This window comes from Piliocolobus tephrosceles, chromosome 2 (assembly GCF_002776525.5).
Source record: "Piliocolobus tephrosceles isolate RC106 chromosome 2, ASM277652v3, whole genome shotgun sequence".
Lineage (NCBI taxonomy): Eukaryota > Metazoa > Chordata > Mammalia > Primates > Cercopithecidae > Piliocolobus > Piliocolobus tephrosceles.
This window is the reverse complement of record NC_045435.1, coordinates 149,401,708-149,429,293: the sequence shown is the minus strand read 5'-3', so window position 1 is coordinate 149,429,293 and position 27,586 is coordinate 149,401,708. Positions and strand designations below refer to the sequence as shown.

The 27,586-nt window shown below is 37.7% G+C and overlaps 1 protein-coding gene across 7 annotated transcripts in view; it reads right to left on the bottom strand.

Moving 5' to 3' along the window:
- The window catches only part of SATB1 (SATB homeobox 1), a 106,357-nt gene that overhangs the window by 66,945 nt on the left and 11,826 nt on the right, over window positions 1-27,586 (bottom strand). For 5 of the 7 annotated variants that reach the window (XM_023207323.2, XM_023207319.3, XM_023207324.3 and 2 more), the window contains exons 2-5: window positions 14,755-14,989; window positions 10,937-11,113; window positions 10,047-10,173; window positions 9,148-9,271 (exon numbers count right to left, since the gene is read on the bottom strand). In XM_023207323.2, the coding sequence (XP_023063091.1) occupies window positions 9,148-9,271; window positions 10,047-10,173; window positions 10,937-11,113; window positions 14,755-14,965 (639 nt within the window). In that variant the 5' untranslated portion in view covers window positions 14,966-14,989. Of the gene's footprint in view, window positions 1-9,147; window positions 9,272-10,046; window positions 10,174-10,936; window positions 11,114-14,754; window positions 14,990-17,652; window positions 19,431-27,586 lie in introns of those variants that run through there. The other 2 variants (XM_023207320.3, XM_023207325.2) reach the window with 2 other exon arrangements.

Sequence of the window (27,586 nt, the reverse complement as noted above, 5' to 3'; positions counted from 1 at the left end):
AGCTCCATCCATCACTAAACATGTGTTTTCCAGGCTGAGCTGGTGATCATGCTTAGAAGGTGGACAAAGCAAGTCCCTAAGGCCCATTATGGAATGGCTGAACAGTTATCTACTCTTGGAGCTCTCTCTATATTCAGGTGACTCTAGACCTTTACACAGATGACTTTAAAACACTGTATGCTGATAGCCTTAAATGGAGTCTCTTATGCCAAATGTAGACTTTAGAACACAACTGAGGAATGGACACTGTAAGCGAACATGGGGTGATACTGTTAACATTTCTGTGCTGGCAATGTCAGCATCTTTGTCTATAAATTATCTGACTGTTACTGAAAATTTCCTATTTTACTCTTGAATATGAGAAGAAAATGAACAAATGAAAATAACAGTAAAGAAGTATGGGTCTCAAATATAATGCAACTGAGACAAAATGAAAATTATTAGCCAGGTGGAAATACATGTACCACCACTGTGGAAGAAAAATTTAAAAATGTAAAAATGCTGCATATGTTTTTAAAGTTTGTCCTTAACTGTGATGTATAATTAGGTCTTTTTTAGCATTCAGACCTCTGAGTTCCCTGTAACTCCAAGGCTACTGTTGTGCTTACAAATGTGTAAGTTTAGTACACATATTCATGAACATTATCAAATATATAAAAGCATGAGACAGCTTGGAATGTCAGTAGGTTTTCTTAAGAGAAAAATTCAGAAGCCATTTGTTCTTTGTTAGGTAAAAATACAGAATTAAGTGTAATAGAAAAATATTTCATAAGATAGGATACTGTAGATAAAAGTATCTATAGAGAACTATTAATACAACCACTGATGTGCTATATTGGTTTATGAAATAAACACGTGCAAATCCTACAAGGTTAAGTCTATTCCCGAGTTCCTACTGTGTGTATATTCCCAAGTTCCTACTGTGTGTCAGGATCTATGACAGTGATGAATACAACTTAGTTCCCCTGGGACAGTCAATTACAGTGCACACAGACAGCCGAGTTAGTCCACAGACTATTTCAGAACAATGTGGAAAATGCTACGATGGGCGCATAAGGAGAGGACAGAACCTTGGGTGCTGGGAATACAGGTGAGGTTAGTTAATGGAAAAGATACTGGCAAAAGCTCACCTCTTGATAACGGTCCCATCTTTATTCTATTTGACATTGTCTAGTCTAGGGTATCATATTTGCTAAACTTCCAAATCGATTTATTTAAAGTACAAGCTTCAGTCTTCCACTTCCATTTTAAAATACATCATAACTTTATAATGATTCCTAGTGTTCCTTAACGTTGAGACTGAGTTATAATATAGCCCTTTAATTTTTTTCACAAATGAAAAGTATTTGGTTGTTTTCACTAAAAATGAAGATTGCACCAAAATCTTCCATGTTACTTAGACCATGTGGCATGTGCAAGTGTGATTTCAAACTCTCAATGCCCACATTTTAGAAAAACAACTAGTTATGGCATACTTTAGGATTGAAAACTGTTCTAAATGTTTTCTAAGTACCAGCTCATTTAATTCTCAAAACAAGGCTGAGAAATTGGTACTATTATCTTCCTACTTTACAGATGAGAAAATTGAGTCATGGAGTCAGCTGCCCAAGCTCATATAGCTGGCCGCAACAGAACTCACATTCCTGATTCCTACAATGCTGGGAGCTAATTAAAGGGATGCTACAGAGCAATGACAAACAAAAACACACAAAAAGTAACAGAATGAAGTTGTTGAAGAAACGCCATTACTCTAAAGAAATAGTCCCATTAAAAAGTAAAAAGAAAACTAGATCAAGCTGTGTCATATGTTATCATAACCCAGGAGTTTCAATACAGAGAAGAGTCTCATTGCGACATTTCACAAAGTTAATACTTGTTACACTTCTGAACTGCCTTGGAACAAATACCAGGTGGACAGTAAAATGGGACAAGCCTGAGACGGTGGTATCCAGTAATGAAGTATCATGTCTTGTTATTCAGATAAGAATGTGACCTCAAATACTGCTAGCGATTAAAAACTTTACTCTTTTCTTAACTTCCAACTTATCAACTGGTTTGCATCTTCAATCTGAGTCAACTAAGTTAGATTAGCATTTCTATGGGAAAATATTACAATACAAAATAATCAATTTTTTTTTAAGAGAGAAAGATGATGACTAAAGAGAACAAAGTTTCAGAGTAAGAACGAGAGAAAAAGACTGCTAAAGAAGTCAGCGAGCCACCTTCTCTGCCATGAGGAATTCTGCAACCTTATGAACTGTCCATGGTGAAACTCCAGCACCCCATAAGACTGCATATTAGAACACAATACAATCTTATATTTCTGTAGCGCCCTTCAAGCAAGCATCCCAGGGTGCTTTACAATCATTATGAGTTAAAATTAAAACTGAAGCACACACAATTCCTAATAGAATCATTTAAAAAATGCTAAACAGAACAAATAACTTTTAAGTCTAGATTTAAAAGTCCCAATAGCCAGAGCGTTCCTTACTTCAATTGGCAATGAGCTGCAGAACCAGGACTGAGGCTCTCCTCTGTTATGTTAAAGGCTCTCTTATGTTTTTTATACTCAGAGCACGTTATAATCAAGCAGTTTCCAACGAAAGACGGGGAAATTGAGTTCGTGTATCTGTTTGTTTTGATTATCTGGATTTTTTTTTTTTTTTTTTGGAGTCGGGGGTTGTTTATGAGTTTGCCCAAATCTGGCATGAAATGAAGCAGATCTATAAAGCAAATCCAGATAGAGCCCAATTTGAAGTTTCAGTAGTAATTGAGGAAAAAAGATGTCTAAAATATGCGCTAAAACTAGTTCTGTTTTAGCAAGAAAATCAGTTTGGTTAGCATGATTTGCCTAAGCTGTTTTTTAAAACCATTAGAAAATGGCATTTAATAGGCTTTCTCTCAGGCCATGTCTACTCCTAAGCTTTGGGAGTATTTATTATTCTAAGCATCAGGCAAAAAGAGAGGAAAAATACTCTCATGATATGGTAATTTTCCTTGCATTAGTGATTCTGAGGTCAAAGGAAACCTGTTCAGATCTGAAACAAGACACAGGTAAAAAATCTATTAAGTGAAAATAAAGTAGTTACACATTGTTAAGCACTCTCTAAATTGGCATGGCTTAAACTCTTTTATGTTTTACTATTGTGAAAAGATAGTGGCTATAAAATATTTGAGATCAATCCATTTTAAGTTAGATGCTTTATTAAGTTTGGCTTTTTTGATTAATATATCTGAAAGGTTACAGAGAGCTAACATCAAGCTACAATAAAATCCTTATGTATCTAAGTCATCTAAAAATGAGCCTGATATATTAGATTCAAAAAGGAAAACTTGCAATTAGGAGGACAATTCTGTTGCAGATTATACATATTATAATATTAACACAGAGCAGACATCTCACTAAGTTGAAAAAGGAACTAGAATGATGTCATGACTGGTTCAAAAGACGAGGCAAAAAAATTATTTGATATAAGTTTTGCAATTCACACAACTACCCATATAAGACAGGTTTACCATTTCCTTTATGGATTCCACCATTACAGTAATACAATTGCTGAAAAGTGGTCATAATGTCCAATTAGTATCAAGCACTTCAGTGCCTGGCAAGGCAGACATTTATAATCTGAGCTTCCCATGGTCAGCAGAGTAAAAACTAAGGAAAGTTTTGTAATTTTAAAAAGGAAAGAAGATACCCTGTAGAGCTTTTCTTCAAAATATATGATGTTTTAACATAAGATAATTTTATACTGGGAAGGGGCAAGTATAAAATCGTTCCAGCTCATCTCAAACAGGAATCATTTTATTTTAAAATGGAGCTGCTCAGAAAAGACTTGTTCATTGGATCAGGCCAGTCTGATGACTGGAGTCTGTATTTTCAAACAGACCAAAGAAATTCACCTGCCCACTATTTCTAATGAAAATGCCTAATGTTATCTTGGGGTTCAAAACAAAGGGCTATTAGCATAATTATGCCTACTGGTCTTGAGGATACGAAAGAATAGGAAAGAGAAATAACTGCACAGAACTATACTGGCAAATCTTCTGAACATCCCAAATGCCAAGTTATCCCAAAAGTCAGCTCCTGTCTACATCACCCATGATTAGGGGCTTGAAATGACAGCAATGTACTTTTAAAACACTACAATATACAAACAAAAAATCAAAGACACAAAACCAAAACACGTTAAAGAAAATTTTCCGCAATGAGAATAAATACACTTGGAAAACTACAAGTAGTTATCAGTACTTTAGAAAAATCAAAGTGTATTATAAAACCTATCCAATTCATCCGAGAGGCTTTCATTTTGTCTTTTTAAACTTCCTTTATCTGTGGTATGTGATGAAAGGGCTACTCGGTGAAGCTCACAGGCTCTGGGTATGAAGTCTTCTCTTCTGCTTCACCAGCAATGCAGCCATGGACACTCATGTCAACATTCTGTGCCTCAGGTTCCTCATTTAAAAATGGGGATATAAGACTATATCCTACTTAGGGGGACCAAAGGCACTCTCGATACATCAGAAGCACTAAATGAAAGTGTAATACTATTATTTCAACTAATAAGATGCTATATCCTTAACACTACATAGGAAATGGAATGCCTGGCAATTGGCAGATTGTCAATACATACTTTTGAATATATGAAAGTGAACAAATTTCATAGGTTAGACTCTCACGTGAAATGCAATATATGAACACTGATCCTGGCTATTCTCTTAAGAATGTGACTACTAAAGCTGACTTAAAATTTTAAGAAACATGTCATTTCAGTCTAAAAACTGAAATACAGTTTATTAAAAACACATTTATATAACATGATAGATTTGTAATTGTTGCTCCAGTATCATTTATAATACAGACTGAAAATCAACTAAACACGTACGTGTATTTAATTCCTATGGAAATGACTGTCACGTTTCAGGAGAGCAGTACTGAAGCTAAGCTTCAGGAGTATGGGGTAGTTTCTTTTTAAAATCTATTTTGCCATTAATAAATAAATTGTCCAACATATTTGAGATCCTAGGATGCTGTCAATAAAAGGAAAATTGGAAAATCATCTTTCTCAATATTACTTCTAAGTGGAATGTTCAAATTTAAATTTATTTTATATGTATTTTGCTACTTGAAAATAAAAATAACACTTCTCACCCATTTTATATGACTTGGCTTAAAGATATCTTTTCCAGGTGAGAAATAAGATAGAAAATAATCCAATGCCTTAAAAATGTGAAAGTTGTGGTGTGTGTGTGTGCACGCTCGTGTGTGTATATATGCCCATGTGTGTGGTGACACGGGAAAGGTAAAAATGCGCAAATCAGATCAAAACCTCCATGAAATACTTGACCTAAACATTTTTAGAAGGAAGACATTATGCTGGTAGAATAGCTGACCTTTTACTTAACAAAATGGATCTACTCTGTATCAGAATGTATATGTATTTATCTAGTATTTAAACGCAATTTCTAAAACTCCAGGGAAAATAAGCATCAAAATGTAATGTTTTATTATAAATAAAAATGTTTACTTTTTAAATTCCCAAATTTCCTCCCAAATCCATATCCTCAAAAGTTTTATGACTACAGGCTTTCTGGTCCCCAAATCAGAGTTTATTCTCTCCTTAGCTGCAGTTTAGAATGCAACATTCAACTTATCTAACCACATCCACCGAAAAAAACAAAAGCAACAACAAAACATTTAACCTCAGACCTATAATGAGCTAGGCGTTTCTTATGTCTTAGAACATTTTACAAAAATAAAAAAACACGTGGTACAAAGAATTTAATAAATTAATGTCAATCTATTTGGGCAGATTTATGATAGGAAAGTGATAACAGAAATAAAGGTATGAGTTGTAAATCAAACCAAGCCCACTTACGGAATTTCTGCAGCTGGAGAACACCTTATGAATATTATCAAAGGAAACATTATTGTACCCAAATGTAAATATTCCTCTTTTTTTTTTTTGAGATGGAGTCTTACTCTGTCACCAGACTAGAGTGCAGTGGTGCGATCTTGGCTCACTGCAATCTCCACCTCCTAGGTTTAAGTGATTCTCCTGCCTCGGCCTCCCAAGTAGCTAAATCAGCACTTTAACATTTATCACAGGCAAGGACATAGGCTTAGCAAGTCAGGACTTGTGTTAGTCATTAACCGGCACCGTGATTTTAATCTCCAGGGACACTGGCTCCTTCAACTGTCAAAGGGAGGAGCCTAGGAAGGATAATCCCTTCTGGTTCTAAGAAGCCAAGTTCAAATGGACATTTGCTTACCAAGTATTAGACAATCGTCCTAAAAGCACAGGAGGTAGGCCTTATTCAACACCCCAGGCAAAATCCTGGTGGTTCCCCAGTTCCACTCCTCCTAGCCCCTGCTCTATAAAAGGAATTTACCTTTCCACAGGGTGAACTTTCTACTAACCATAATATTTAGGGCCCCTGTAGCCATACTTGCTACTGGAGTACTTTATCATATTCTACAAAATAAAACCCTTACTGTACAGTAACGTGTATGCTGAATTGCACGCTAAAGGTTCTCTCGCATGAATGAATCAACACTCCACAGGGGAAGAAAGGGCTTAACACTTGGCATTTCTTGGTGTTAAGTCCCATTTTGCACAAGACTGAGGCCATATTTATTTGCTAGGCTTTTTTCACCATGACCATCTTCATCACCAAATCTTAACCATAGGAGAAAGAGTAGTTTTGTCAAATTCGGCATATACTTTGGACATAGGCTTTAGGGAACTTGCATCTCTCATCTTAATAACTCTAGACAGAAAAACATAATAAAGAAGCACACAGAAAACAGTTTATATTGAAAACATTCTGACTGGAGTATCAGATTCGTAGAAAAAGAGAAGATGGTTTAGCAAAATATAAAATAACTCCCTCATTTAGAGAACAATTTACATTTTTTCATACTGTTAAATATTAAATTAATTTCAAATATTTGCCTTCACTGCTAAACTATGCATAATTTTTAGAAGTTTTTTTAAGGAAAAGAATACTGTAATTATAACTGATGTTGAAATTGTAGCCTAGTTCCACCACTTAATGATTACAGTGAGGTATCCAGCCACAGGAGGCCATGTATCTGCAAACCTCTCTCTACAGAAATTCATCAATGTATGACTCCAAAACCAAGTCCTGAATTACATTTTGTCGTTCTACTTAATGTTATAATTGTCTGTATGCAATTCATTTTCTATGATAACATTAAGTAAATTCACAATTCTATTCATAAGTTACAGTGAGGTGGAGTTTATTGGCTGAATGTTGATGTCATTTAACAATTAGTTCTCACTGACTGTATCAATAAATATTTGTACCAACATCCTCTTCTTCAGCTCATAGTAAATGCCTTAAGTCTTCATCTGAATATGCTTCCACGATCAATGGGACATTTAGTAACATAAAGACACATGCGATTCCAGTACTGGGTGTTTATATTATGTTTTAACTGAGTTTTTAACAAGTTTATTTCTAGATCGTTTCAAATTTTCAAATGTTAGCAACCATGTAACAGGTTATCTGGAGTTGTCTGCGAAACAAAGTCCCAGAAGTAAGAGTCACCCCTTTATTCTATCATCCTATTGATTTAATTGTGTTTAATTAATTTAAATTATTTTTATTTGATGGTTATAAATTCCTATCCTCTCTATTCCAAGGGTGAGAGAGGGAAGATAGGAGATTAGCTGAAGGAGTAACTGAAATGACAAAAAAGAGTTTTCTCTGAATTGCAAGAAATGGACACTTAGCAATACAGAGAATATGTAAACTGTGGCTATAGCTTATTTTAGAAGAATATAGAAAGCTATTAAATATAAACTTAATTCATTTGCTTCATTCCTAAAATCTGTAGCAAATATCAAAGTAAAAATGTTGGAATGTAACTTAGCAAATCTGAAATGCATGGAGTTTCTATGAAACAGAAGCACAAAGCCCACAAGATTCCCTTCACAGGTACCCAATAATCTTCATGAGCCTCATATTAGAAATACATTTTGAGAATATCTGCTACTCAGAATATAGCAGAAATACACTTTGAGATCTCTCAATTGCATAAATGTTGACAGCAGCGTCATACAGTTCAAGTTCAAATGGCTGAGACTAATATTCAGAATTAAAACTCAAATTAAAAGAAAACATTAAAAATTTGGTAAAAATCTAGTTGGACCAACATTTTAATAATACTGTATCATGGAATGGCCTTAAAATGGGTTTGGGTACTGAGGGGATGACTATAACAGATCATATATTTACGTGTGTTATAGTCATCCCTTCAGTACCCAAACCCATTTTAAGCAGCCTTTTAAGAGTAGATTCATGGCATCCTTTTTCTTTTTTAATTGAAATCAGCTGAGTTTCATCAAAAATGATGTTTGATTTTCTGTCTGTAAGCAGGTAGGCAGTCTCTATCTAGAGTTTTAGCTGCCCTCCACCAAATTTATTCTAAACAAAGAAATCAAGGAAAATAATTTAAAAATCTTTATTTCATTTCAAATATCCCTGATGGTATGACAGGTATCTCAGAGCGAAAAAAGAAAATTCCACTGAAAAAAAAAAACCAGAAAAGTAGTAAACCAAAGCCACAAAACTGGTCACAAAATCCTAATGAATTAACCCACTATTCAACTTTTAGTTAAGGGTAATTATTTTCATAATTATTTGTACTAAAATACTTTTAATTTTCTGGTAATGAATATCCAAGAACTGTACTGTTATTTTATTCAGATAGCATGGTGAAGTTTTACGCATGAACACTGCCACTGCCATTCCCTCTCACCGAAGCTTTGTGGGATTAGTACCACCTTGACTCTTTCTTAAATAAGGGCATTCAGGAGAATGTAGCCATCATGCTCATAGCACTCAGAAGACAAATCTAAAAATTAGCCAGCGGAGTCTTCCACTGAACTGTTTTTCCTGTAAACAGTCCTTTGGCTCTTTTCCCCAAGGGAGAAAAAGCGTATAGGCTCTGTTCACAACACACCAGGCATATTTTAAAAGGTCACCAGTGGTCAAGTCACTTTACATTTTTGGCAGATTATTGCTTCAGATACCAGTTGCTTTAAACCAGGGAGCTCCATCAAACCTCAAATCACGGTTGCCCATGATGTCTTATTATTTATTACATGCTATGCTAAGTACCTGTGAAAGGGGGCACTCCTTGGCCAACGAACTCTGATTCATATCTTTCAGTAAGTCCTTCAGAGCATTCCTCACTGTGGTGTGCGACCATTGTTCGGGAGGCAAGTCTTCTAGTTTGGGGCAACTATTTGAGACATAGATTAGAAAGGGGATTATTACAAGATTGCATCCCGCTGCAGAACATTCCTTTAAGACAGACAGATTTCATTTTGCGCATCAAACAGATGCATCTGGAGATTGCTCTCGGTCTCCTGATTGTTCCGATTAGTTAATTACTTTATACAACACATCTGCTGTATCGATGCATGAATTATACATCAGCTGCCTGTGGTGGCTATTTTTTCATGTTACTTCTACCTTCCTGCTCTGATGCGCTTGGGAAGACAATTTAAGGTGTACTGCTTTCTCCTGAGCCATCGTGAAAAGCTTTAACGTATTAACCGATTTCCTTTCATTACTCTGTACATATGAATTAAAATCATAAAAAAATAAATAAATAAGATCGTGGTAATAGTGAATAAGACAGTCTTTCACAAAATGTACACAGATGGCACTGTTCATAATATGCAAAAATATTTTTTTCTTAAGTAAACTTTATGTAAAATGCCTTCTTGTAATGCATTATTTAATTGACTAAACGTAAAAAGTCTTCTCTTTTGATAACCTGCACAAACCCACACATTTTGTGTGTGTGTGTGGGGGGAGAGTTGCTTTTAAACTATACATTGAAGTTAGGAAAAAAGGCAGAAGGAGAGGGTAACAAAATCGAATCGATCTGTATTAACCTTTCTGAAACACGGAGTAAAAAAAAAAATTGAAGTTTGACCAGAGAGAGATGCTTCATTTCAAAAGATCAGGTAAGAAGAATGTTTCACCCTAGATTTGCTGTCTTGACTCACCTGTGTAACTGAATTTTCAGTGTGACCACATGATACACATCTTGAAGCATATCTGCTACTGTAGCATCAGGGGCATCTGTCACATAAGACAGTGGAACTGGATTCCACTTTCCAACCTGGATTAGCCCTATTTCAGATAAAGAGGATATGTCACTAAATATTTTACCCTCAAATAATATATCTAGTAGAAGGGTGTTCTTTCCTACTACCCCTACCACAAGCAATACCGTTATTTCTGTCTGAATGATTCCCTTCCCTCTAAAAGGCAGGTCAATGAAAATATTCACAGCTTAGCTTTCCAAATTGTAAAATTATGTAAATGACTGTAGGGTTGTTTATTATTTTGGAAATAAAACCCCATCAATAAAACCTATGCATAAGGCCACATTTTCCTAACTTACAGGAAGTTCTAATAAGACATAGCTGAACCAGTTCTAAATGGCTTTATGATTTAGATAAGATTCTCTATTGCAGTGGGAATCAGCATTGAAAAATACTTTACAGCCCATAAAACCATCAGAAACAGAATAAAAGAAACAGAACTAGATATTCAGTCATAAATGCAAATTGACTCTCAACAGTCCATCTGCTCAAATACGCTCCTCACTTCCTTGTGGGTCCTCAGTGGAGCAGATTATTAAGGTCAATAAGCATACTAATGATTCAGCTGAAGTAATTTAAAAAAAAAATCTACCTCGACATTCCACATGAGCAAAATGTGTGTTAACTAAACTAAACTGAATTAAGCCAATTTTTTAAAGCCACAGCCTAAAAGGAACCAATGTAATACACAGGCTACAGTTCTTTGAATAAAAATATTCAGTGCTTTCTCTGCAAGGTAAACAAAGAATGCCAAGCAATTTTTCCAACCCCACGTACACATTATTTACCTTTGGCCTGGGCAGCAGAGCTATGCGAATAACCTAGCGACAGCAATGCCATTTCGATCAGCTGGTTGAAAAGCATATCCTTTCTCACCAGCACAAATTCTGCATGCTCCTCCTTGCAATCATATTCAATGGCGTTTTCATAATGTTCCACCACACAGAAAACTGGCAGCATGGTTCCTACCAAAAGATGAAGAAAGAGGGATGGAAAACCAACAGTCTTCAGAAATACAGCTTGGTAGGGGGAGGAAAAATTAGCCATGAAAATAAATAATCACAAGAGATTCACTGTGCTTCCAAGGCAGACTGGGTACAGAACTACAGGCACATGCACACAAATATATACATTCTCATATTATTTAAAGTTGTAACAGAAATATTTAAGTAGAATGTGAACTTGGTCCTAAGGTAAGTTGTGCTCTAAATTAACAGTGCATTTTCCAAAAGCAATGAATGCAGAATTACCTTTCTGATCAAATAATAATGGTGACGAAAGAAAAATGTGTCTTCCCTAATTTGCTATGAGTAGTATACAGTATGCAAACATAACTCACTGTCTATCTTCAGAAGAACCCACCTTTCTACTGCCTACATGATTTTGTTAATAATAAACTTTTCCTGTTTGTGTCCAAACAAATTATCTTCGACCAAGAAATTTTCATTTTCTTCCTTTTTTAGATATTAACTCTAACTGGTTCCACAAAAAGTACTTAACCAAACCAGTCATCATAATACAGAATTTCAATATGTGCATAATCTAGACAAATAACATTTGCATTATGAATACTCATTTAACCTACCTAAAAAGATAGCACGGTACCCTCAAGTCTTTAAAATCAACAATCTTTGTTATAGCAAATAAGGTAAAAATGAGAGAGAGAAAAGGAAACTGACCTTATCAGGACATACTAAGAAAAAGGAATCTGCATAGATTTGGTGTACTCTCTCTTTATATAATTTTAATCCAATATAGTAACTCAGTAGCCAGATGATTAATAAGCACAGGCCACACCACTATTAGAAAGAGGCTGCTTCTAGAAATTGGTATTACGGAATGCTGTGGTACTCAAGGTGTTTACGCAGCGCACTGTCAGACTTCCAATGACAACGGAAAAGGGTTAAAAGCAGATGCATCTGAATTGTACTGTGGCAAACTGCCAGAAGGGTATCATCTTTAGCATAAATGATGACAAGGGTTACTTTAACAGGGCACCCAGGATCCACAATTAGTCCTACAATACTAATGCCTCTATAAGCTCTGTCCTCTGGACTCACAGAATCCTACCAACTTCTGAAGATGTCTTAGTACACACCAACCGTAGCTAAAAAAAAATCAGGATTTCCTACTGACACCAGAGAGGCCCTTCAAAGATTCTCTATTTGCTTGTTTCTGCTGAACAAAAGCCGGCAATCAACAGCTACATCCTTCTACATATGAGTCTTCACCAAAGCTTTATTTAGCGAACTGTTCACATGAGATTCTAGGTCTGACAAATAAACCCCTTTAGGTTTACTTAGAAAACCTCACAAACTCATTCGGAGGTACCAACAGGCTAGGCATGAAAAACAAGCTGCAGAGCTTGCCAATATTTTTGTCATTCATTCAGCTGTTTTATACCAGAGAGAGAACCCGTCAGGGATCAGAAGACAACTTGGGGAGACCACAGCAAAAATAGCAATATGCAAACTGGTGATTCCTTCCTTGGCTTGAAGGTATTTTGGCAAAATCGCCTAAACAAACAAAAGCATTCAATCCCTTTTTCTTAGTAGTGTTTTCTCATCTCAGCCATAATTTTCATCTAGCACCTGTCAGACAGAAACCATCCACATGAAAAATAAGATGAAAATGTTAATAAAAACCCACAAAAAGACTTTAGCAATTTTGTTATTTGGAGTATCTGAGACCCTCCTACAATTAAATTGCATTTTTAGAATACATCCGAAGCAAAACAAAACAAAAAAGCATTTGAGCAGGTAGTGAATTTACTGTACTTTTAGTTCTTCCTCCTCCTGTCCTGATATCTTCAAAGAGTTGGGTAAGTACAACAAAAACATACACATTGATTTTTCCTTTTGTAGGATGAAACATGTATTCCACAATACGCTTTTCCTTAGATCTATAAAACAACTGCGGGGTTTTCAAACTATTGAAATATATTAGATTTATTGTGTATTTTATTGATCATGTTTAGAGGTACCCTAAAATAATAAAGATGGCTATAAAGTGACAATAGTACCATCTAATTACAGACCTTCTAGCAAACTGTTGCGGTTACCCTCCCGTTCCTGGGAGTAATGCTGAACACAAGCCTTTTCTGAACTGTCTGATTATTCGTGCTAGTGTTTGGCGAGAGTTCCAACTACAGCAACTTCATAACCTTCCAGCATTTAAAGGGGAGAGCACTGGTCACTGCTGAATGCTAAAAATACCACATGATTTAAACCTGAAGGCAGTCTTAGAAGCTTTTGCTGAAGGTTTATGAGCCTGTGTAAACAGCACGTCTGCCATAAGGAGCAGTGAAGTCTGTAGAATCCTTGTCTAAAACTGTCCTGGCATTAAAGTTTGCTGTGCAAATATCACATAATACCAGAGACAGCTGAAATCTCCTATTTAGGAATTTATGGAACTTACATGTTTGCAGGCGTCAGAAAGTCTTTTTTATAGAGCCCCAGTGCTTCACAGTACAATATTAATGCACTCTGTTTGAAAAGCCGTAATAAATTATATTTTTAATGCTCTTACCCTGGCTTTCTTAAGATGCATACATTCTTGGCAAACAATCAATAAATAGGGTAATCATGAGTAGAGGCCAAAGAATTTGCTGAAGTGCTGTTTTTCCATTTTTAATAGATAAAGATCTAACAATACGGACTGCTGTGTCTGTTCATTTCAGGATCAATATATTCTTTGTTTTCGCCAAACCAAGGAAAAAATAAATGATTGTATGATAAATGTTATGCATCAAACACAATGAAATTCCTCTGCCTTCTGACTTTATCTACTTAATATTCTTGGTTGCTAAAATACAGCATTTTTATCCATTGCTTAGCAAATGTAAGGAAAATCTGATTCCTACACGTTATTCAGACACAAAATGAAGCTCTTTATGAGGCACATGCATTACACCTAGGGTAGGCACTGCTTTACAGGAACAACACTGTTAAACACAGTCAAAGTTGTTAAACTGCATCAATTTAATATCGGTAGAAAAGAGTCACACAGTTACACATCTTCCCCTTATAAACTTTCCTATATCTGCTCTTTCTTCATCAAAAATACCCAATTAAAACAAAAATTAAAAACCAGGATCATCAGAACTTTTACTGCTAATGAATTTGCTCTTAAGAAAATAAGCCACAAAAAATAACATTACCAAACGTCTACATAAGATTTCCAAGATCTCTGAAACTGCCTTACAACTCAAAATCTTAGGAAGAAGCTAGAGTAGCTCTCAAACCACCTAAGTGTTTTATTCTTAATCAGGTTAGTTTAAAGCAACAGCCGCCTACGATCCTCTACTGTAACACCTTTTGAATGGACCCTTGCGTAAACTAAAACCATTATATTTAATTCAGTCCTTATTATCCAAAATGTTCAATGATTCCAGTCTATAGTAAAACGTTCCACCCAAGCATGGAGCCTATACTTTCCAACATGATTGATACTAAGGACCCAGAATGTAACTAATTTAAGATCATAAAGAGAATAAAGGCAGGGTATACAAAACATGTTCTGCCACTCCCCCCCAGCTCCCCCCAGTGTGGCCTTGTGTAGACAATAGGGCTTTCAGCTTTCCAGGATTTGGCTTGAAAGTATTTACCTTTCCTAAGGTTGGTTTTCATCAGATGGCCCGAGTGTTTTAAAGGCACTCCCTGCATTTTTGCACCTGTACTCCCAAGCCTTCCTCTTCCTAGTGGGCTCCCGTTCTGCTCCAGGCGGGCAATCTTGGCTGGTGGACCCTTCGGATCACTCACATTGTTAGACATTTCTGAATGTTCTTTCCCCTGAGTTGCCTCGTTCAAATGATCCATACTCAGTCACTGTCTAAAGATCACCTGCCAGAATTTAAAAAGAAGACATGTTATAATTGGGTGGGGACCTACGTGTATATATGTGTCCTATGTAAATGTTTTAGCTCTAGATATCTCTCCACAAATATAATGTATTGGTAAAATGGCCTATCTAGATATGATACAGATGTTACTATATTTCTAGATAATAGCCTTACATTCTTATTTAAATTAACAAAATGATCTGTGGAAACTGTACCAATACACATGAATAAAAAGGCAATTGGCCTAAAAAAAAAAAAAACTAAGTGGGGAGAAGTGGGCTTACTTTTAGAACAAGAATTATCACAAGTATAGCTAAAAAGAAAACAGCAAATTGTATTTATGTAGTCCCAATTTTTAACAATTAGAAATTCATTACAAAATACAGCAGAAACACTTTAATAAAGGATGGAAAGATGATCACAGTTCAAAATATTAGAAATCTAATGTGTATGTTTATATGTGTATGTACATGTAATATACATATACATATAAAATGTTTTGTATGTATATGATATAAATTCTTATGAGAAAAATCATAAACCATCTCAAAAGAAGGTAACAAACATCTAACTGCTTTTTAAACTCCCCATTGGCTTTTATAAGTTAATGCATAGAAAAAGTTTTCTACTATCAAAGTTTCAAGAGTTATGTGACAGATCTAGTCAAGTTTTGGGTCAAACATGTGATTGGATCAGTTTACCCCTAAGGAAACAGGAAGAAGTGAAGGGTTTTCAAATATCCAATGTACTGATGCATTAAAACTCATGTGTTTTGTAGTATTTAGGTGTCCATTAGTAATAGAGGGCTGTTAACAATTAATATTTTTTAAAAATTTAGAATACACTTTGTGATATGCACATTAGGTTGGAGTGCCAAGCTCAATTAAAAAACACACACACAGACACACAAAACCTTGATGATACTGGTAAAACAAAATATCCAGTATTCAGAAATAACCTCAGCATGCAATGGCGTTAACATTGTAATTAACTTCAAAAAAATTAACAGATAATTATTTTCCGTTATATATTAGACATCAATTTTCACATCATTTATAGTAAAGTGATTAGATAATATCAAAGTCATTTTTAAAGCATAGTTTTAATTAGAATTGATAAGAATAGGTAAGTAGAATTATTTTACGAACTTTGATGGTATTTGAAATATTGAGCTTATGAAACTAAGGCATCATATTTAGGAAAACCAGAGAGAATAATTACCATTTTTCCTAGCTGTCTAGTAATTTGACATGGCTTGTTTTTGTTGTCAATTGTTACACTGAAGCTATTTAAATCTGGATTTGTTGAGAGCCAGTTTGTGTTAGCATGGCTTTTCTGCAAACATTTTTTTCTTCTGTTTAACCATAGCCTACTTCTTACCATATAATCAAGAAAAGGGGGGCAGCAAGGTTAATCTGGAAGTTTAAAAGCAACCTTAAGAATGCCAATTGAAGAACTATAAACTTTGAGAAAAATTAACGGCTATTTATCTTTGTACTCCAGAGTGGCACACTGAGAACTAAAGGTTTACCGTTGATCGAGGTCCCATCTGTTTTTGGTTATGAGGTTCATTAACAATAAATGTGCCTTTTTAAACCACTTTTTATCAAGATCACTCTTTTCCATTATATTAAACTGCAGTCTAAAGCCAAAATTAGAAAGCAATGATTATTAACTTATTCAAACCACTCTTTATAATGTTTCATGTGGATAATACAGAGCTGCTGTTTCTGAAATTGGTTGCCTCATCCTAGAGCAGAAGATGAATTTTAAAACACATGATTCGAAAAGAAAAATGTTTAGCCCTTGGGGCAATTAAAGAGGAAAAAAAGGGAGGGGGTGTAGACAACAGCATCAAAGTTAATGCAATAAAACATATTAAGTAATCATGAAGCTTAACAACACTATAAACTGTACAGCAAATGAAAGTGATATAATTTAGTTAATGTATTGACAATCAAAGTATCATATAGGTCATGAAAAACTGTCCTTTGAATACCCACCTATAAGCATCTATTAAACACTAAGTCATGGTGTAAAAAGCTTCACATTACAAACCAAAATTAAATGCGCATAAAACACCCAATTTACTCATTTAAACTCTATGCCCGGGCTAAAGTTCACCAAACCACAGTTTGGAATTGAAAAGAGCAATCTCCAACAGGCCTGCCTGGATGACAGCAGCAGGAACTAACTATGGTCTCAACAGATGCCAGGCTGAAGAGTTTGAGTTACACATGTTACAACCCATTTTAGTGTAATGTCTGGTTGCCACACAAAAAGCAAGTTACTTTCTGAAAATCCCATTTATCTGCCCATAAACTAAGACCATATATGATAATTACTTAATAAAACAGTGAACTCAGTAACAATTATTTCCTTTAAAAAGAAAGAAAAGCACGAAATTCTAGTTTTTTAAGAACCGATTTTTTTGCAGAGTGAGATCCTTTTCAATGAGTTTCTAGCTGGATCGCCTCCTTCGTCCCCACACAACCCCATAATCACATTTTAAGATTGTGCCCTTATCCATTCCATATGGCCGGCACGATCCAGGCCAAGCTTTCACTGTGACCTTTTAAAGAGACAAAGAAGCAAAGTACTATCTAGAAACAGAAACACTGCAGTTTTACTGAGTGAAATTAGCAAAACCGACCTGAAACTCACCACTTCAAAACTTGACAGCATATAAATAACAAAAACAAAGGAGATTTCCTTTGCAGACCGGGTTCTTGAAGAGAAGTTCAAGACTGATGTTTTCTATGTCCTTTTTTTTTTTAATTAAAAAAAAAAAAAAAAGCAGCAGACCTGAAGGCGACTTCCCCTGAAATTGTATTATTTTTCCTTTCCCCTACCCCCGCCCCCCTAAGCGGGGGAAGGGCAGAAATAAATGTCTAGAAGAGTGGCCATGAGAAATGGGTTTTTAAAAAAAAATCACAATTCGAAAACCAACATATATGCGTTTGTAAAATGTCTAACCTCAGAGAACGGGGTTTGCGATGGGGAGGAGGGGAGAGTGGGAAGCAGGGAGGAGGAAGAAGATAAAATTGATCTGACAAGTGATTCGTTGGGGGGGGGGAAATCGTAAAAACAAAGCAAAACCCGTTATGAGCTATACACTGTGATGGTGCTGGGGAAACGAGGTGGTGACTGAGGATTCTCTTAAAAAAAAAAAAAAAATCACTGCGGACAATGTCTCCAAAAAGGAAAAAAAGGCCCCTCGCGTCTCTCACTCCCTCCTGCTCGCTCGGATTCTTCGGTGTGAGGACTGAAAGTCTACTTCTGGCTGTCACTTGCAATATTATTCTCCAACAAACCCGAAGAACGCGCACTGGGAAGGCCACCTTGCCTCCCTTCCAATCACCCCCACCCCCCTCCCCAACAATCGCGACTAATATTAACAAACCTTAAACTTTTCCCCACAGCCTCGCACCCCCAACGAGGGCATCTAGCGGGGGACAGCGAGGGTGGGGGGCAGAGGGTCGCGAGAAAAGCCCCGGAAAGGCACTAAAATGCCACTTTTGATTCTGCCCTCGCTGACAACAGCCCCAAGGACCCTCTCCCTGCCCATTGACGCGGGGCTGTGAGCGTCTGGGATCCCAGCAAGTGAGGAAAGAGGTTCGGGGGGAGGGGGAGGAGGAGGAAAATCAGAAGGTACCCCCAGCCACCTCCACCGCCTAGGCAGCGACAAACTCCCCGCCCCCTCCCCCCAAAAAGTCGCCAAGCTCTCACTCGTCCAGAGTCCGAGGTAAACAACGAGCACCACAATGGCACTAGGACTTGGGGGGGGGGCACGAAACCCAGAAACCCCAACAAAACTGATCAGGAGTTTCCTGAAATGAAAGAGGGGGGCGGGCAGCGTCCTCTGGAGTCGCCCTGGCTTTCGGCTGGGCCCCCAGGCAGGCTAGAGGGCGGCCGCGGCTGTTGTTGTTGTGACGAGGCCGGGTGTTGCTGGGTGGCACAGGGAGAGGTGTGTGTGTGTTTGTGTGTGTGTGCGTGAGTGTGAGCGCGAGTCCCCGGACGGGGCTGCTTCTCTCGCTCTCTCCCTCGCTCGCTCTCCCCCTCGCTGCCGTCTCTGCCCCCATTAAATTATTAGTTGACTCATCCCGGCTGCTGTCGCCGCCGCCGCCGTGCCCCGCTCGGCTCCGCGCGTCCGCCCGGGCTGCAGCCCTCTCCGCCGCTGCTCCTGCTGCTGCTGCCGCCGCCGCCGCCGCTGCCGCTGTGGGTGCCTCTTCTTCCTCCTCCTCATTTTAATACAAAATCACCCCGCTCGCAGCCCCAGCCCCGAGCACGCAGCCTCCTCCCGGCCGCCCGCCGCCGCCCGGAGCCTTCCCCAGCGGGGCCGGCTCATCCGCCGCGTCCGGGGAACGGGAGCGAGCGAGAAAGTGGCTGCGGCGGCGGCGGCGGCGGAGGAGGAGGGGGGAGGAGAGGAGGAAGGGGGTGCGGAGCCGAGGAGGAAGGCGGCGTGGGGGGGCAGGGTGCACGGAGCGGGCGGAAAAGGGATGGGGATTAAAACCCGGGCTGGAGGGCCGGGATTGGGGGAGGGGGCGGGGGCGGCGAGTTAAAAAGCCGAAAGACAAGTAACTAGTGAATGAGTGAGGGAAGGGGGGGAGCGCACGATTTCCGGCCCTGGGCGCGCAAGAATTTGTAATGAGCTTGATTAGAGTGAGGCGGCCCGACATTTATTACACACAATACCCAGAATAACAGGGCGCTGCGCGAGGGCTAGCGCCGGCCGCCGCCAGACGCGCCAGGGAGGGCGCAGAGGGGAGGAGGAGAGGGGGCTTCCCTGGCAGCGTCCGCCGGAGCGGGGAGGGGAGCGCGCGACGCGCGGGCGGCAGGGGCAGGTGTGTGAGTGGAAGCGAGGAGGGAGGAGGGGCAGGACGGGCACGGGGGGCGGGGGGAAGGAAAATGACGGGGAGGAGGGGGCGAGGGCCAGGGGAGAAAACTAACCAGCCACCCACACGCCACAAAAGCCAGAAAAAGTAGTACGCCTGGAGCGTCGCAGAGGGACAGGCGGGGTGGGGGGACAGGGGGACGCACCGGCCCCGCGGGAGAAGGGCGCGGGTACGCAGGTGACAGGCGCTGAGGACTGAGGTTGGGAGACATCAGGAAGTGGCTGCAGGGGTACAGACGGATGGCAGATCTCTCCGGAGAAGCGCGGAGGGTGCAGAAACATTTGTAGAGCAATAAAGGCCAGGAGCCTCGAAACGCTCCGAGTGTTTATCCTCTAAGGAGGGTGGTCCTTAAACTACGAAGAGCCAATATTAGAAAGAACTGAGGAAGAGCTTTCTGTACTAGTCAGACGTTGGTTCAAATCGCTCTCACTTCTGAGCCATAGAATACTTTGGAAGAAGAAATACGTGGCCGAGTTAAACAAAATTTGGGTCACTTGAAAGAGGCCTGACTTGTTGTTATAAAGGAAAATACGCTATCATTCTTCAAATAATTTATCCTGGGCAAAAAAGGAAAGTTTGGGTTGGTAAATACATCTGTTGTAGCAATAAACACTTCTGCTGTAATCTAGGATAGGTTACCCAATTAGATAAATGGTCATTACCACATAAGTACGATCCTCTTATTTAGACAATCTATTAAATATAGTTCATGTAAAAATAAAGAATGTTACAATCCAACCCAAAATAGAAATGCATCATTTATCGCTTAGGTTTTAGTTCTACCACTTTAGCACCCTGAAGGCAGTTAATCATTCAACAACAAAATTAAGAATTATTTTTCAGAATATGCTGGTAGGGAAAAGAGAAAAATTAGTCAGATAAACATTTTGTTACATATAAAAAAGCAACAAGTTAGCACAAGTACTGAGATAAGAGGGAAACATGCAAATTAAGCTCTGTAAAGCCACCAATACACTTAAGGCACACTGTTTACATTACAAATCTAAAGAAAAGCCAAAAGGTAAAGCAGAAAAGTGTAGGAAATGATGACCTCCTGGGGGAGAGTAAGTTTAGGAGAAACACAATGAAAATATATCACTCTAATAGCACCCAAGTTTCACCCACAAACCAGAAAGGTTAGTCAAAATCTGGGAAGGCAACCATGAATCTTGGCACACAAACCCAAGCCCTGAGCAAAAGAATGAACGTGATAATCAAACAGAAAACACAGCATCCAAAATAGGAAAAGAAATTTAAGGCAAATTTTTAGTAAAAAGCCCAAATGATAGTAAATTTTTAAAAGTTAAAATGTGGGGAAATCTGAAGGAAGATGTGTTAGCCGAAGTATAAGAAATGAGAAAGCTGTTGGGCAAAATAAAATTTAAACTAAGAGAAAACACCACTAAACAAAGATCACTGGAAATATCAATATTAAGATAGACTGAAATAAAATGTTGTAAATATGCAACATCATTTTACAGAAATAAATACGACAAAAATGCCATCTGTTTGCCTTACCCTCCTGATGACCTGGTCAATGCTAATATAATATGGGAATTAATACAGCAATCCTTAAATTTGAATAGCACCTTTTATCTAGGAGTCACAAATCTATTCATAAACACAAAACACAGAAGTATGTAATAAGGACTGACATGGCCTTGGAAAATGATGAAAAGAACAAAGGAGCATAAAAGCATCTAATAATGACTATATTATAATGAATAACAATATAGCACAATGAACTTTCCCTCAAGCACATTTTTTATTCCCCAACTATATTATAAGAAATGACATAAGTAAAATGGCACATAGAAGTTTATGTACTAGTGGTATACATCACTGATGAAATTAATTACTATATATTAACTACCCTTTAGAATATTTCATTTATAAGCCACTGAGTATTGGTCAGTGTAAAGCCACATAAAAAGAAAGAACAAAAAAAGAAAGAAATTTGTCTTAGTCTGTTTTCTGTTCCTTATAACAGAATACCTGAAATTGGGCAATTTATAAAGGAAATGAATTTATTTCTTACACTGTGGAGGCTGAGAAATTCCAGGTGGAGGGGCCTCATCTGGTGAGGGCCTTCTTCCTTGTGGGAGTTCTCTGCAGAGTCCCGTGGTGGTACTGGATATTACGTGGCAAGGGGCCTGAGTATGCTAGCTCAGGGCTCTCTTCCTTTTCTTACAAAGCCACCAGTCCCACTCCCATGATAACCCATTAATCCATTAACCCATTAATCCACGAATCTTGTGATTAATCCATTCACAAGAGCAAAGCCCACATGATCCAAACACCTCTTAAAGGCCCCACCTCTCAATATTGCCACATTGGGGATTAAATTTCAACATGAGTTTTGGAGAGGACAAGTATTCAAATCATAGCAATAATTAAGAAAATACCACCTTCCTAGGCATATGTGGACATAAACTATCACAGTGGGAGGAAAAAACATCAACACAGGGATCTTATATTAAGCAATTATGATGCAAGAAAGTATTGAAAAAAGTTAAAATAAACGTTGTAAATCTGGCCATCAAAATAGAAAACCTCAAGAACATAAAATATTGCAATTCAAATACATGAACTATTTAACATGTGGATGCACATTTAAAATAGAGTGCATCAATTTTCTATCACATGAGAAGGCATTATCCTGGCTACACACAAAATTTTTAAAACCTTAATGAAAGGACTACTGCATGTTTCAGATGGCAATGTATTAAGATAAATATGCAGGCAGATATCCGAATGCATTAAAACACATTCAGAGTTCTGAATAGCACATACATTTGTAATAAACAGAGAAAGCATTTAGAATTCGAATGCTTTTAAGATATAGCAACTCCACCAGTGGCTGTGTTAGCAAAGCAATGCTTACCACCATAACACTTTCTAAGGACATGGTTTTTTTCTTTTTTTTTTTTTTCATCTTTTTAAATTCAAATACAGTTGGCTATCTCTACACTTTTAAAGCAGCACAATTTATGTAGCATATTGCTCTTTTTGTCGTGTCAACTCTTTGTTTTTTGGCTTTAGCTGCAGGTGGTGTTTTCCATATATGAATTTCTGGGAATATGGTCTATGTTGGCCATATAAGGATGTGTATCTGAGCCATATGTTTTGCTGTCATGTGTCCCATTTTGTCTGTCTGGGACGTCAGGACAGATTTCTGCATCGTTTCCTGAATGGACCAAATACCAATTTGAAAGAGCAGCGAGGAAAAAGCTGGAGCTGCAGCCCAAACAACTTTGTCAAAATATATATTGGAGAAGAAATGCAATATCCTGTAAACATTGCACCCTTCTTCTCACATATTATCTGTGACTGACATCATTACAACTGCATAGATTGGGAAAAATCTACTTGTTCAAGTTCAGAAGTTTGCAGTATGTGTGTGCACACAGCTTAATCAGATTAAGATCCTACGTCTTAAACAGATCTCACTTCTTTGGAGGTCATGGCATGGCACATGCTAGCTGCCCTACTCTGAGAGCTGTGCCTCCTGCAGCCAGCCTGACCCAGCCTTGAACTTGGGGAAAGGAAGCTGCTTCATGCTTTTCTTGTAGTTAATAATCAGAACTCTGATTAAACTCGCTGAGTAATTATGCAAGAAGTTCTGGCCCCCATTATATACCCTCACAGAATCTTGTATCTCTCCTTTGAAACAGTCATCACAGTCTTAATTAATTAACAATTTGGGTAATTATTGGCTTAATAAATGTCTCCGTTACTAGACTGTAAGCCCTATGAGAGCAGGGACTGGGTGTCTTGCTCGCCGCCATATTACTAGGAATTTGGACAGTGTCCTTGTAATATTTATTTTATTAATGAATACATGGCAACAAAAGCTCACAGTGTCACTTGCAACCAATTTCCACTATAAATTGCATTGACAATTTTTTAGAGAGATTGTAGGAAGAGGGAACATTGAAGAAGGTGGCTATATCATTTAAATTTGAATTAATTTAAATAAAATTTTAATTCCTCATTCACATTTCAGGTGCTCAATAGCCCCATATGACTAATACTCTAATAGTGGACAGCGTAGATTATAGAACTTCCCCATTGTGAAAGTTCCACTGGACAGTGCTTATCCTAGAGAACTCCTTTAAAAGACAACTAAGGGAATCCAAGACCTGGCCAGGAGGAGTCTTAGAGGTGCTAAATGGCTTTCAGACATTCCAATGACGTCTGAATCAAGATAATTCTCCATTTTAGAATTAGCCTATAGATCTGTAAAGTTGCATGAAATGAGACCTGTATACTGCTAAACACAAATTTAAGAACTTTCTAGACATGTCTGTACTTGAAAGGGTTCTGTAACACATTTTAAATAATGTGTTTACTCCAAAAGCTGCTTTCCATGAACATTTAAATATCTCATAGGTGAAGTTAAAAACCACAGTCATTCCCACCCTTAACCCTGTACCTACATTATATAAGCATAGCTACCCTTAGAAATGGCTCTTTTCCTACTAGAACTGGGAGGGCATCCAGATAACAAATAATGATGCATAGCAGAGAATAATGGCAAAAAGCTTCAAAATGTTGCAGGGGAGTTAAAGGAGTGATGATAATGAACTCTAAATATAGGGTTTAAGGATTTTTTGGTTTTGTTTTCTTCCCCTAAGAAGTTGGGTTTCAGTTTTAGCTAGACTGATAGCGATCAAAAGTTGTTTCCTAATTACTTGGCATAGATGTAAATACAGAGTGGTAATTCATGATACAGTTTTAATAGACAAAGGTCATTATAGTTGAGGGGGAAAAAAACCAATGTTTATGTTTGTTTTAGGAGATCTGGAGAGGGAAAATGAGCAGCCATTGCAGCTGGCCTCTGGAAACTGACAGGATATCTGGGCCTTTTACTCAGAAATAATACTGTTTTATTGGGAACTTTATTGGAAAAAAATTTTTAGCTGCCTTTCCTTCCATGGATGTCAGTATGGATCACTTATTTGACAAGGCACAATGGTAATAATGTCATCAAAACTGGTACCTTTATCTAGACCCAGATCCAAAATCGAGTAAGAAGAAGGAAGCATTCTTGAAATTGCCCTAGAGTCCACAAAGATGCCTCATTTTTTTCCTATAGCTCGTGGATTACCCTTCCTGACCCTTCTCACTTGAGGACCTCATTTCTGCTATCTCCTTTAATGTGCGGCTTGATTTCGCCTTTTCAGTCCAAAGCCTTCTTCAGCTGTTAGTTATTTCCTTCTCCGAGCTCCATCACACTGCCTGTCCTGAATGCAATGTGACATTTCATATCTCTCTATATGTCTGCCTCTCCAAACTGCAAGACTCTAAGCATCTTTAAGGTTTACTTATGTATATATTTCTGGATTCTCTTTGACAATCTCAGGAAGTAAAACCAGGTACTGAGATCACAATCCAGATGTCCAGGCTAAACCCCACTGCAATTAAATCAGAATGGCTGAGGGTGAGGAGAAGACATTCAGTTTTTTAAAGCTCTCAAGGTGATTCTGATGTACAGCCAGGTTTGGCATCTACCAGGTTAGGTGATGTTTTAGAGATAAAGAATCAAATATGCCTGCCAGGACATCTCTGAGGTGGTTTTTAACTCACTCCTGGAGTCACTTGGAAAAGCTAAAGCTGTTGTAGGAACCAGCAGTAGACCAAAATTTGAGAAATGTATGTGTGGGCAAGCTACTTGTTTCAAATTTCTAAAAAGGCAATAAAAGTGGGGTCAGGAAGCTATTGGATCATTGATTTGGCAAATAAATACATGCTATTGGAGGAACCATAATAAACTAGCATTTGGGCACTTGTTTGAGATTTACTGGGGTGCCAGAAATCCTGTGCAGGTATATGATTTATCATCATAGACATAAGTGACTAACCACAAAATTATACATGGAAGTACAGTTCTCAAACCAGTCTATTATTTACTGGAGCCAGAACCATCCAAGTTTCCTCTAATTCTTTTTTCAATATAACATGATTTTTCTCCCAGACAACTGTTCAACCTTGAGTGGGCTTCTCTTTGAAGGGCTGAAAACTGTTCAACTTATTTCCAGACTGTCACTGCGCTTGAACAGAACCAAAGTATTTAGATTGTCCATGTCAAGGAGCCAACTGCAAAGCATCCTAGACCTAGCTGCCGTGCCTTTAATATTCTCAGAAAGCTCAAGGTAAAATCCTCCAATATTTAATTCCAGTGAAATCAAACAGCAACTGTTCCCAATCAACTTTTAACCAAGATGTACATATCAACCAAATTTCCTTAGTTGATGTGAATGTTATTTCTAATCTTTCCTAGCTTAATTGGAGGGAGAAAGAATTTGAGGTTACAATGGTCCTGAATCCTTGTCCAGGTCATTTTTGTGGCAATATCAGCCAAAGGCAATATTTGATATTGTACTGCTATGCCCACCACAAGGCACTGGAGGAGGCATTGTCCATTGGGAAGGAAAGCCACCATCAGCATCAAATGCTTCACACCTGGACAATAATTAAATACTACTATAACACTTGAAATTTGTTGAAGTGAAGGAGAAATTATATTCAAAACTAAAGCACATTGTATTTGGGCTGATAGAAAAAGAGTTGGAAACAAACTGTGGCGATGGTTGCACAATGGTGTGAATGTAATTAATGTCACTGAATTGTACACCTAGAAATAGTCAAAATGGCACATTTTGTTATATATATATATATTACCACATAAACACTTTCAGAAAAACACGGAAGCAAAACAATATTTCATGTATGCCTAACATTGGCAGATATATTTCCAGTATTTCCAATATCATGAAAATATCATGCCAAGCCTCAGAGAAACAATGAGCTATATTACATTGAACAATCCCATCCCCACCCCCAATCTTACATTGCTTTGTCCTTACCTGCTAACAGCTACAGTCCAGTCTATGCTACATAATTAATATGATGAATACCTGACCCAAGGATAATTAACATGGATTGGTAATTAGAGACCAAGATCCCACCCACTTTGAGGTTCCTTCAGTGTAAGAAAATGGTTCTCTTTTAAGGTTTTATTCAATACAATATCTTAGCCAGAAAAAGAGAAAGGAGCATAGACAAAAACAAACAAGAGTTCCTTAAGTCCAAAAAATTCTTTTGGAATGTTTTTCAAAACAGTAAAAATTACCTATATGCATGAAATAGATTTTGTCAGTTAAACAGTACTTTGAGTGTCATGCTCATGTATGCAGCACAGCTGCAATTGTAACAATTGCATAAAGTACTAATTTGCAAATTGTCTACATATAAGGACTTTAGATTCTACTTTTTTAATAAAAGAAAATTTTGTATAAAAAAAGGCTTTCGAATTTAATTGGGTCACTTTTTTAGTGACAGTAATAAGGATGAAAGTATTTCTACATATAATAATTTGAAATATCTTTTCCTATACTGTTCCACAGTTTTTACATCATCTATTCCTACTGATTTTATATTAAGAACTCTTGTATTGATGGAGTTTTTAATGATTTGGAAATTCGTGTGTAAAGCATTTTATTGAAGTTCATATCTATATTTTTCTTTATGCATAATTAAGGAATGCTAATATAGTGAAACCAACTTACAAAGATGTATTTATTATGTATAAAAGCATTAAATAAAATACTAAAAAACAGCTTCACAGTATAGCTATAGTTAAAGCATATCCAGTTACCTATCTTGTAGGTGCCTTTTTCTTTATTAATGAGTTCATTTAA